Source organism: Megalobrama amblycephala, linkage group LG10 (assembly GCF_018812025.1).
Source record: "Megalobrama amblycephala isolate DHTTF-2021 linkage group LG10, ASM1881202v1, whole genome shotgun sequence".
NCBI classification, from domain to species: domain Eukaryota; kingdom Metazoa; phylum Chordata; class Actinopteri; order Cypriniformes; family Xenocyprididae; genus Megalobrama; species Megalobrama amblycephala.
The window spans coordinates 27878984-27892373 of record NC_063053.1 but is presented as its reverse complement, the minus strand read 5'-3'; the positions used below and the strand labels follow the sequence as shown (position 1 = coordinate 27892373).

General features: G+C 37.5%; 1 protein-coding gene across 2 annotated transcripts in view; it reads right to left on the bottom strand.

The window, feature by feature from the left end:
- thada (THADA armadillo repeat containing) overlaps positions 1–13390 on the bottom strand; it is a 122613-nt gene that overhangs the window by 79972 nt on the left and 29251 nt on the right. For both annotated transcript variants that reach the window (XM_048205621.1, XM_048205623.1), the window contains exons 22-25: positions 9287–9396; positions 5595–5727; positions 2615–2737; positions 2401–2523 (exon numbers count right to left, since the gene is read on the bottom strand). In XM_048205621.1, coding sequence (XP_048061578.1) covers positions 2401–2523; positions 2615–2737; positions 5595–5727; positions 9287–9396 — 489 coding nt within the window. The remainder of the gene's footprint in view (positions 1–2400; positions 2524–2614; positions 2738–5594; positions 5728–9286; positions 9397–13390) is intronic.

The following is a 13390-nucleotide window of genomic DNA, read 5'->3' as shown; positions in this document are numbered from 1 at the left end:
AATGAACTATCCATTTTAATGTAGCTGGGGGAAAAATTAATTTAAAAAATATGATATGACCTCTGTGACATGAGAGAGTAGTGAGTCAGAGCACATGATGATGGCCCTCGAGACAATTACAATGCAAAAATTGGTCTTGCAGCTCAAGGGTGTACAAGAGAAAAAAAGCCCATGTCACGCATGTCATAGGTGCAACCTAACTTAAGAAGCCAGATTTGCAGGGTCTGATGACATCTTGAGTTCCAAGAACAGTAAAAGGCCTTCAAATCAAAATCTTATGTGGCCAAAGTAATGCTAGACACACCAAACTTTATGTTCGAAGTGTTACCAGCTCATAACTTTGATCACATTTTTATGTCAGCTTAAGAAACATTCCTCACAGACTACAAGAAAACTGTGTGTGTTCTCTGTGTCTGACTGCTGCATTGTGGGAAGGATTAGGCTTACTGTACTCTACACAGTAAAGCCTGCTGTCTTGAGCTCTGCCATAAAGATGGAAAACGGCAACAGTAGCAGATCTTTTGACATCCTGAGAGTATATGGAATGAGTGGGAGGGAAAAAGGACTCAAAAGGAATGAACTGATAAGAAAATGAAGTGAGGAGAGATGTATGAAAGAGAAGTAAAGGCAGATAGACAGGTATGAAGGAGGAGAGCACAGGAATGTGACCTGGAGTTGTCGCCATCATGACCTGTAGGAGCCATGTCGCCCATGTGGAGGTGATCAAAGCAAGCAATCCAGGGCAACCGGCCAGGACCACCGCACAGCTGTGTGTGTGTGTGTGTGACCGCACATACTGCCCCTGTCCCCTGTGTTCTCATTCACTTTAATTATTAACCTGTCAGTGTCTCAGCAACAGCTATGATCTGACAGGGTGGTGTATGTGAGGAATAGTGAACAAATGAGTGTGAGAAAGGCAGAAGAGACAAGAGACACTGGAAAGAGAAATATATAAACTTAAACCTAACTAACCTAAATATCAAACCAAGTGGCATCTGCAAACAAATGACACTCAGGCTTTTTAACTTTTTTATGATATACAGTATTGTGCAAAAGTCACAGACAAGCGACGCAATATCGCGTTCATTATCGCAGATGAATCGCCTTCGATAATGAATGCAATATTGCGTCGCTTGTCAGTGATCTACGGTTCTGTCTATTAAATGCCACTCCATTTGAAAGCAGGTGATGGTGATTTCGCGATAATCAGGGAACCGGCTTTACTGACGAAATGCGCGTGACAATCGCATGCGATATATCGCCCAGCCCTGGCTGGTGTGTTCCAAAACAATGACAAAATTCGCATTTAGGAGATATAAGCATTCAAAACTTACAGTCTCTCACTTCCACTAAAATGGATCATGGATTGTCATGACATCACATCGCACTTCAGCTTCTCATCAAATCTTCTGTCCAATCAAATGCTCTCTAGAATCTGAAGTCCCACCCCATCCTAGACCATCAACAGAAACTGAAGCTGCGGCTGAAATCGGTCATTTGTTCACACATTTACTAGTCTCTAGCACTATATAGTGTAAATATGCTTTCCATTGACGCGAATGAAGTCCGTTTTCGCATTAGTATAATGCAGCGCGAGCACAGTCTGCTCTGGTCCAGGGACATGAGAGCACAGAGCGGATCATATCTGTGAGTCGGCACAGACCACGAAAGGTATCTGACTCATTTAAATTCTGCACAGAATGCTATATTTTAAAGTGATATAGAGGAGATTAGGAGGATAAATGGTTAGATATTAAAAGGAAACAGAGGTTTTACTGAGTTTAATGGCTCTGGCCAAGCTGTGATATAAACAAAACACTATTGGTTTAAATATTAAAAAACGGGCAGTGCTGTTCGATATTTCGCCGTCTTCCTGTTTCAGTTGAAATTACATCAACATATTGAATAATGCTGCACGTTCCAAGACACTTCAGTGGGCCTTTAAAAAAAACGTACCTCCAAAGCTACCAGTTTTTCTGGATTTAGTCTGTCTGGATTTAGTTTTTTTCTGTTTCTTCATGTAATCCCAGATGATGGTAAAATCAGATCTCCACGTGGAGCAAAATCTCACTGGATTATTACAATTAATGGCAAAAGGAATGTTTGGAAATGTAAACTGATATTTCCTACTGACAAACTACAGCAAAATAAATAAATAACTGGCTTAAAACCATTCTTTTTTTTCTCTCTCTTTTTTTGGTGAAAATACTAATGTGCCTAAGACTTTTGCACAGTACTGTATATAGTGGTACTGAATTATTATCATATGCACGAACCATGTTATTTACATGACACTTCAAAAAGTAGCATTGTATTAACCGTGTCCAAAATGTTAGTGAAGGAACTGACATAGACAGGAAAGAGGTATAGAAATCAGAAAAGGGATTATTATACACTCACGGCCCACACAGGAGAAGTGAAACCTAGGATAGCAGCTTGCATGCCCTCTGACACAAACGGCACAATGTTCTCCCCCAGACGCGTATCTCGATACAAAGCCCTTAGGATGTTCAGAGCATGGACCTGTATGTGCATAAAAACAATGACCCATTAAACATGCCTGATCCTATTCATAGTTTCCTCAGAGATAAAGTGTGTTTGTCTGTGTGCCCACCTGTGGCACAGTGCTGCTTTCAGTAGCTCCATCATTAGACGGCATGGCCAATGCCGTCAGAGATCTCATGGTCATCTTCAGGAGTCCACAACTGGATGATTTAGGCTCAGAAGACAGCAGGGCCTACACAGAGAAAGTTTTATTATATTTATCACTTAAGGCCCGGGAATACTTAATTTTCCACGTTCTGCTCCGTCTCACGCACAGTTTAGCGCACGGGCCTTTCAAAGTATACTCTTTTGGCCAAGGCAGAAAGACGTATTTGATGCATGATCACTATCCAGTGGACCGTTTTCAAGCACTCAAGTCACACGCACATGTGCTGTTGTACAAATTGGACTGCATGCAGACAGTGTGTGCGGACATCCGTGGACCCTCCTAATGAAAATTACACACAGACAGTGCACGGATAGTCACGGAACGCGGACATTAAAAGTATACTTTGGGCTTTACAATGGAAGATTAACAGGCAAGTTCTCACATTTTGACATGATTTTGAATGATATAAGGGTGGGTAAATTATGATAGAAATTTCATTTTTGAATAAACGGTCCATTACGCTGTATTTAAGACAGCACATTCCTGTGAGACTGGGACAGTGAATGACAGCATGACAGTGGAAAAATGACTCACAATATGTAACCAAATACAGTCTCTGGAGTTCTTTTGTCCCTCTGCCAAAGGGTGTGAACTCATCGTGCAAGACCACCTTTTCCGGGACATACCGCAGGAATGTGTGCTCATGCCAAGGTGTTGAGTTTATCCATCCTCTCCCTGTCTTATTCTTCCCTAAAACCCTCTCATTGTCTTGCATTTCAGATCCAAACCCTATTTTTCCTTGACTTCAGTATTTAGCTATTCTGACCTTTCAGACAACTGTCCACTGGGGACAATCTCCATCATAAAAACTATATGGAATCAATTACAGATCCACAGATGTTCAGATAATACTAATGAAACTAATTCCTGGTGGTGGAAATCTTCAGAGATTGTCAGATTATTGCATATTTGTGAAAGAACAAATGTTTTGAGAGTGCTGTACATCTAGAACTTCACATACGCTGGTGGTAAATGTTAGACTACGCTCAGACTGTAGGTAAAAGTGCCCCAAATCAAAGCCTGAGGACGTGAACAGCTCCAGGTAGAATGTAATTACGGTTACGGCATGGTGAGAACGCAGCATAAGCTCATTGTTTTAGTTTAGGAGGAACTGTAAAACGTGGCTGCTGTTTGTTTGTGGCGCTCAGTGACTGTCATACGGAACGTGCTGATCGTCAGCACAAGCAGGGTGCGCGGAGGTATGGAAATACATATGTTGACAGGCAGGAAGGACATCGTATCATTGCATTCGGACTGAATGCAATGATCGGATGAACATTTTGTTGGCCCTGAGACTTCCACAGAAGATAAATGTATGTTTTTTTTTTTTTATATTTAGACAACTTCTATTATTGATTGCTATCAGGATGTGAAGAGACTTTCAACCAGTATAACAAAAAGTGTTCATGCCTACCCTACTTTTAAATAAATGCATGGTTGCAAGTATTTAAAAAAAAAAAAAAAAAAAAAACCTAATTTAACCTAACCTAATTTAGTGATTTAACCAAGTTGCAAACATATTTTATTCTTGTTTATTTTACATAATGAAGATCATTACATTAAAGGGATAGTTTGCCCAAAAAATGCCCAAAAATTATTCCATGATTTCCTCAACCTCAAGCCAACCTAGGTGTATATGACTATTTTCTTTCAGACAAACACAATCAGAGTTATATAAAAAAATATCCTGGCTCTTCCAAGGTTTATAAAGGTAGTAAAAAGGTGCTCGAGACATCCAACCATCATAAAAGTAATCCACATGGCTTCTGAAGCAAAGCGATGGGTTTCTGTAAGAAAAATATCCATATTTAAAACTTTATTAACTATAATAACTGGCTTCAGACAACGGCCGTACACAAGTCGAGCTCCAGGTGAAGAGTGACCTCTGACCTGATGTATTACGTAGGATGTAGGAGTAGCTTAAGCTTAGGTGAGAGTAGACACCTTGTGTGGTTCAAACAAATAGGGCTGGGCAACAAACTCTAGCTCGTCCTACATTTCACTTTAAAAATTCTTATTTTAGAGTTCTAATTTTTGACTGGTATTTTGTTTTGTTTTATCCTCTGTGCTTCTCATTCATCAATACGTCATGCGTCGGGGGAGAGGTCACTCTTCTGCCAAAACCAGACTTGTGTACGGCTGATGCCATAGTTAAGGTTTTAAATATGGACATTTTTCTTATAAAAACTCATCGCTTCACTTCAGAAGCCCCATGAACTACCATTATAAAGCTTGGAAGTTTTTAATATAACTCGACTGTGTTAGTCTGAAAGAAGATAGTCATATACACCTAGGATGGCTTGAGGGTGAGTAAATCATGGGATAATTTTCCATTTTTGGGTGAACTATCCCTTTAACTTAATATGTGCTTAAATTAAACTCAAATGTCTGTGTTAATTATTATTATTTTTTTTTTATAAGTTGTAGTAACTTTAAAATTGAAATTGTCTTGATAACTGTCTTGGATTTCGACCTCCCAGCATGCTTTGCTTAGGACTGGAAAAGGAGAGTAAATGTTAAAATTGGTTACCATTGTGCTGAAGATTAGATACATGAAGGTAAACACTACATTGACTCTATAAGCAATTACTGCGCTTTTGCCAGTGACAAGTACTGTAATATCTTACTTGTTCATTAAATATACATGCTAAATAAGTTACATTTAGCATGTGTTATGATAGCTGTGGATTTTAACTGAAATAGGAAAGATTAATTCGTTCCACGGCTATAACTTAAGTAGTTGGAGCAATTTTTTTATTTATTTTATTTTTTTGAGTAATAAAGTTTGTTTAGTAAAGTGTGTGTTTATGTTACAGATGTTACAGTAAAGTGTTAATTTTGGGGGGAAAAATATGATCATTGCTGTACACAGAGTACTAACCTGGATATAGAAGGGTATTCCTGCACTTCGGCGGGTTGCACACAGTTTAGAGGAGGGGTCACTGGATTTCACTTCCTCAAGAACCTCTTTCAGCCAGTGTGCTGGCAGCTGCTGGAGCATAGCACTCCCACTCCTGACACACACACACACACACACAGAGAAAGAGAGAGAGATTACAGACAAACCCACATAATGCCTTGTTGTGGAACTATGAACAAGACATTGGCTCCCATGATTGTGGGCATCCAAGTTTATGTGGTTCTCAGTTTCTCTCAGGCATTTTTGTTTACGTATTCTCAGATGTGATATTATCCACAGTTTTCAAAGCAATCTGAAAATCAAATCACATCCAAATGTGATCTCAAAGCAGAGACTATAAAATAATTGAATTTAAACACTCATTCGAGGAAAACATCAGGCTAGAGCCAAGTTACATTACAGCAGAAAAGTCGTGAAGATTTAAAAAAACATTGATTTTTTTTTTTTAAAAAAACAGTGTTTGCGGACTCTGTTGTTGTCAAGATCCAGTGTAGGACCATAAAACTACAACAGTATGAGAATTTACACATTACTTTTACAGTAGGTCATATTAGCCCTGGGATGTACATTACCATTTAAAATAATATAAAATGCTGTTGTAATGAACTTTGTATTCAAAGAATCCTGAAAAAAAGAAGAAGAAGAAGAAGAAGAAGAAGAAGAAGAAGAAGAAGAAGAAGAAGAAGAAAAAAAGAAGAAGAAGAAGAAGAAGAAGAAGAAGAAGAAGAAGAAGAAGAAGAAGAAGAAGAAGAAGAAGAAGAAGAAGAAGAAGAAGAAGAAGAAGAAGAAGAAGAAGAAGAAGAAGAAGAAGAAGAAGAAGAAGAAGAAGAAGAAGAAGAAGAAGAAGAAGAAGAAGAAGGTTTCATAAGCACCAAATCAGCATTACAATGATTTGTGAAGGATCATGTGACATTAAAAAACATTTTTAAAATCTTACTAACTTCAAACTGTTGAACAGTAGTTTAAGTGAAGCAAATGCTTGAGGAAAATTATTTTTCAGCAATTTCTCATTCATAAGGCTGTAATTATGAAAAGAAAGCTCAAAAAGCTGCATGATCTCAGGAATCATTCATGTCCAAAGCATAAACAGTATGGGACGATATACACAACAAGGTTTAATAATTCAGGTTAACAGTTTATTCAAATCCCTAATTCCAAAGTATGAGCAATAATAATAGAGATGCTTTCCTAAGCAAGCACTGTAATTACACTGCAAACCTCGGATGAATACACACACAAACACATAGCAGGAGCTGCCCAAGCGTGTGCAGGACGCCCACTTTGAGAGCGGAGAAAAATGCGAGCCTCTCGTTATGAAAAGTACCGTTATACCAGACGCGCTGGACCGAGCAGGCCAGATCAAACAATCCAAACCACACAGCAAGCGCCCACGCACACACACACACACACACACACACACACACACACACACACACACACACCTCACTCAGTAATACACTACCCCAAACACAAGGGGAAACCTTCAAAAGGCAGCCGGCGAACGCCCCACAATCAACACCTCGTAACGGGCTTAGCGGTTACCGGTGGAGCCGTGTAATCACACAGCAATGCTTCTTCTCCAGAAGCACCTCTGAGACTCAATACAGACACAACTGTTAATACAGGCCGATCCACCACAAAACACACACTACTACTTCCTCAGGGATTTCAAGAAAAGTTGACATCTCAGGACTAAACATATATTCGCACGCACGTTTTGCACATTATTGATAGGGATGCCAGGAGATTGACAGGAAATACTAGGGAAAAAGAGACGAAGCAGACTCAAACCCACATCACCCACTTAAGCACAACATCTCAATGGCTATGCTCACTATTACAGATCAATTCCTGGTGAATATGTTCCATCCATTTTTACTCATTGCATATCCTGTTTAACTATAAGTCACTATAAGAAATAGAATTGTGAACAACATGGATTCAACTTCTATTCTAGTTTGTTTCTTTCATTCTTTGATATGCAGCCCAAAAGCTCTCCGGTTTAAACCGGTTCAGTTTTTGACTTTCTCCTCCGCCCACTTAAAAACCCACAATACACCTACTTTCCACCATTTCTCATAACCTGGAGAGATTGAGAACACTTAACATGGGGAGTTTAACACTGCAATTAACAGCAAAGACTAACTCGTGAAGTGCTTGCTTCATGTCGTATGAACATAAATGGCACAGCAAAAAAATAGTTAATGTTTTTTTATAGCACACACTAACCAAACTTGCTTTCAAATTTAAGTTGTACGTCTTGATAACATAAGAAAGTCACTTCTGTTATTGTATACAAAGAACACCCTTTTATAACAGAACTGAGTATGTGAACAGAGCGTTATTTTTATATCCTAATAGACCAGACAATAGCTATGAGATTCATTTTAATATTATTTACTGCATATGCCATTATAGTTTGTATTAATATTTTGATTTTGATTTTAATTGGTTTAATTTTTAATAATTTTGTTTTATTAGTTTTTGTTTTTCAATTTTTTAATTTTAGCTTTAGTTTTACTTCAGTTAGTAATTCTAGTACCTAAAGGGTTAGTTCACCCAAAAATGAAAATTCTGTCATTAATTACTCACCCTCATGCCATTCCAAATGCGTAAGCCCTTCGTTCATCTTTGGAACACAGATTAGGATATTTTTTATGAAATCTGAGAGGTATATGACTCGTTCATAGACAATTTAACCACCACTTTCAAGGTCCAGAAAGGTGTTAAAGACATTGTTAAAACAGTCGACTTAACTGCAGTGGTTCAACTTTAATTTTATGAAGAGATGAGAATACTTTTTGTGACAAAAAAAAAAAAAAAAAAAAACGACTCTTATATAATCAAAGATATCTTAATTTGTGTTCCGAAGATGAACAAAGGTCATGAGGGTGAGTAATTAATGACAGAATTTTCATTTTTTGGGTGAACTAACCATTTAGAAGTAAAACAAAAATAGAAATGTTTCCTCGGTAACTAACTAAAATAAGTTTAATATTTTAATGTAATTTTCTATTTTATTTTAACTTTATTTCAATTAACAAAAACGTATTTTAAATAGTTTTTGTTTTAGTTAATGATAACTATGACCATTTTTATTTCATGGAAACAAAAAAAAAAAAAAAAAAAAGAACTGCAGAGGTGAATTAAAATTACAAGAGGCTCCATCTGCAGCTCCACAGCAGCAGAACCGATCTGTTGTCCCATTCATGTCACTGTCGTGAAAGCGAGCAAGTCAATTTCCTTGACCTCTGTGCAGAGAACACATTCCAAAGCTCATTAAATCTCACATTTCCAGATGTTAACAGTTTTCAAACTTCCTGATTATTTGAAGCTTGTCCTTCAGGAGCAGCACTGGTTTCCAGCCCAGCAGCTGAGAGGGAGTGGGGATGAGGAGGAGGGGGGCTGGACTCATTCAGGTATGAAAAGTGGTTGCCAAGCATAATATTAGGGGCTCTGGTGTAGCACTTCCTTATCTAAAGATGCACACTTGTTCTGTCTGAGGCCTTTGGGTTGAAAACATCTTGAATTTGCGTAATGACAAAGGAACTATTTGACTGGACAGAGAGTTGAGAAGTCAGTATGTGTGCTTTCATCATTATTAAATAACTGTTGGGTTAGCTCGTGCAATCTAATTGAGTTTGACCTCTCACCTGCAGAGCATCTCCGTGAGCTGAACAAATCCCACATAGGCCAGTTCAAACGCCCCCCTATGACGAGATTGCAGTAGCTGCTCCCGAAAGTACTTCCCCACACCTTCCACCTGAGAGAAAAACAGACAGAGATAGACAAAACGAATGTGTGAAGACACTTAAATTAAAAAGCTAGCATTTTGTACATACTGCCTAAATAAAATATTGTGGACATCAAAAATCTATCTATCTATATCTATATCTATATCTATATCTATATCTATATCTATCTATGTATCTATCTATATAAAATAATTCGCTGTTTGGATTTAAATTGGCAAATGCTTAAGAGTCTATGATTGGATTATTACTGCAGTGATTATGTTTCTAGCATTTTATATGTTTGGCAAAAGTTCTTCTAATCCTAATTGATGGAGTGTGTAGCTTTTCATTTCTTAAACAACCATGTAGGAAGACACATCATGGCCATATTCCAGGATGACAAAGCCAAGATTCGTCAGGCTCAAGAAAGAATTGTGAAAGAATGGTTGGGAGGGAGCATGAAGAATCATTTTCACACATGAATTGGCACCTCTGAGTCTTTGGGATGTGATGGAGAAGACTTTGTATTGTCAGTAATAAATCTTGACCAAAAATTGACGTACCTCTCGATGGAGATAACGTCACAACATTTTTTTTTTTTTTTAATTTTTTTTTTTTTTGGCCAAGCAGTGTATATTCTTATGGGTTAAAAAAAAACTTCACTTAGGCAGGGGGGACCAACTCCACATTAATGTCTATTATAGTCCCTGTTGGAGTAAAGGTCAAGTGTCCCAATACGTTTGCCCTAATGTACAATAGTGGCCAAAGGTGATGTCCAACCTAGGAAAATGGTCTTCTTTGCACTTTATTCAAACTTTTTATTAAAAATGTATTAAATATTTTGTATGCATGTTGTGAAGTTGTGCCAGGAGTGTAAAACTAATGTATGTGTTCCAGGATCCAATTGTATAATTTGTCATGATGCAATGACACATACCGAATTGTGCAGAAGTGTTCATACCAAGCTTGCAGTCATTATTCCCAGCCTGTAATTCAATAAATCCCTATGTGGCTGGTATTAGCTATATTATAAGATGTTATGTGGGTTTTAGTGAAAATGGCCAGATGGAAGCAGCTGTCCTCTGCAACCAAGGAGGATATTGTTGAGATGGCTAGATCTGGTCAATCGTTTTTGGATATTGCTCATGTGCAGGATATGAATGGTCACAATAGCCACAAAGCACAGTGAGACCACTACCATGCAGAATGTAAAGTGCTGCGGCTGGTCAGGGAAGACTAGTGAGCATTTTGACAGGAGGATGAAAATCACCTGAAAACAGCTTCTAAAGATCTGGATGAGATTGTGAGGAACCTCCCATTTCATTTTGAACTGTAAGCCAACAGCTACAAAAGCCTGGATTGAGAGGTTGTGTACCAGTAAAGAAACAATTTATTAGTTTTATCAACTGCAAAAAACACCTTGCATTTGCCAAAGAACATAAGGACTGGAGTGTGGAAGATTGGAGCCATGTTCTGCAGTCCAACAAGACAAATTTTAACAACCTAACATTGGATGGTGTAAGGTATGTTCGTATTAGATGACTGGAGTGTTTTAATGCCAAATGCATGTGTTGATCCATTAAACATGGCAGGGGAAACGTAATGGTATGGGGACGCATGTCTGCAGCAGGTGTTGAAAGGATCTACAAAGTTGCTGGCACTTTGAAAACAGATCAATACTTGGAAATCCTGCTGAACACAATATAGGCAAGCCTGGAGGATCTCTTCAATTAAACTCTGAATGGCACACATTCATGATAAGAAATAAGCTTAGTAAAACAGATACTGTACTGTACATGTCAGCCTCTGCTCCCAAATCAACAAAACAGCTCCTCCCACAGGCAGGCAGCAGTTAAGGAGCAGCTGTTTACATTCTACTCCAAATGCTTTAGCTTCAGTAGGACTTTATTTTGCCAGACACTTCCTGTTTGCAACTTCACCTGCACCCCCCACCACTACCACCAAACTTTGCTTACGCTCCACGTGCACCAAGAAATTTCCCAACACAACCAGCTAATTACTCTCAGGGTCAGTGACCTAAATAGCAGCTTTTCCTGCACGTCTAGTACTAAGAGGGGTTAATGCAAGTCTAATGCTGTTGTTTGCTGGTTGTTTTGATTCCATTAACTCAAATTCTTGTTAAATAGCTATTGAGAAAGAAAAAGAAAAAAGAAAAAAATACCACAGATGGTGTGATCAGCCATCTATCAAAGACTGGATGCAGAGTGTTCCAAACTAGCAGGTTGAAAACCATTGTATAGTACAGTATTCACACAAGTAGCTCATGATTCACATCTCTAAATGGACCAGTTCACAGTAAAAGCTGCATGTGCTGTGAGTTTCAAGTGCAGTGATGTTACATTGTTTGTACTTTGACAGTCAGTCAGTTTGAGATATAAATGAGTATGGTGTGTAGGCTATCTTTAAATAAATTTACTAAATAAAACAACTGGCTCCTCTTTGAAATCACAATTGTATTGCATTACGTTGTTTTAAACCCAAAATCTTTTACTTAAAACATTATTCATTAACAATTATTCAGTTAGAGTAATATACAAAAAAGTAGCAGCCAGCTTCTTTTTGATAGTAACTTGTAGTGTAGCTACTACAATTTTTTTAGAAGGGTAGCTTGATTTTGTCTTCACTACTTCAACTTATGAGTAGCTTGTAGCTTGTCAAGGATTCAGAGTAGCTTCCCCAACACTGTATATATCCCTAAATATACAGTGTTGGGCATTTGCAGCTCATTGATAAATGTCAACATTTCATTTTAAAAACATTTTTGTGTACATAATTTTGGTACTGTTTTGGGTCACCACAACATCCAACACAAAACCAATTGAGATTGGAACTAAACACAAGTCAAGAGATGCCTTGGACAAACATGTGGTTGAGAAAAATAGCATTTAAATACATATTATATAAAGGATAATGGTGTGGTCGCATTAGCAAAATTTGGCTGGCAAAAAAAAAGGTCCATTGTCTGATGTCAGTTGTGTAGCAAAGTACTGTATGAAGCAAAGATCATATAGTATAAGCCAGTGTCATTTTAGGATTATTGATATATTAATGAAGTATTTATTAATATTTTGAATGAGCTTTTATTTTTATATCGTTTTCATTTTTTAGTATTTTTGTTTTGCTTTTTGTTGTGCTTTGTCATTTTTATTATTATATTTATTTTAATATTTGTGTTTAGCTCTATTTTTTTTATTTATTTTAGTTTTAGTAAATTTTTTATTTCAGTTAGTGGCCAATGCAACATTTCTAATTTTCTAAGTTTTTTTTTAAAGTGAAGCATGTAGTTTCTGCATCATTAGTTTAGTAGGAAATACTTCTTAGCAAACTTTTAGTTATAATGTTGTCAATCTGTACTGTTCTCGGGTGCAAGAATTAAAAGAGTAAACATTTAGCGGAAGCGTGTTATTTTATAAGCGGTTTACAGTGAAGGATCCAGCACATTGTTGGCAGTGGCTAAAGGCTGCAAAGAGTCATAAATATGGAGTGAACGCTGTGACGGAAAAATCAGAAAAACCTCCATGTTTGTAATCAAACATTTCAAACTGGATGACCACGAACAGTGTTTTATGCCAAACTGTAAAACGTTGTCGCGTACAGATAAGAAAGCTGTTGCCATAGTGCTCCATTTTAACCATAATGCTGTTTAACTCCCTGAGGTCTGAAAACGTTCCGGCGCGTTTTGCAGAATTTTTTTCACATTGCAGCAAAACAGACTTAAAATACTCCGTCATTTCTTATAATAGAGACATAAGTAATATATCAATTGAAACTATAGAATGTCTTCTTTTATTTGTGTACACTCAGAGTAAAAACACAATGTTGTGCTTTTTGTAAAAATAAAGAAAACTAACATAATGCGTGATCTCTCGCCTCCCTCTGAAGGAAGCCCAATCTGATAGTTCTCAGAAAATGAACTGTAACTTATGAATACTAATGACAAAAAAAATGACACTTACGTCTAAAGAAATGTTGAAATGTCAGGTTTTAAATCGTGTAAGTCAA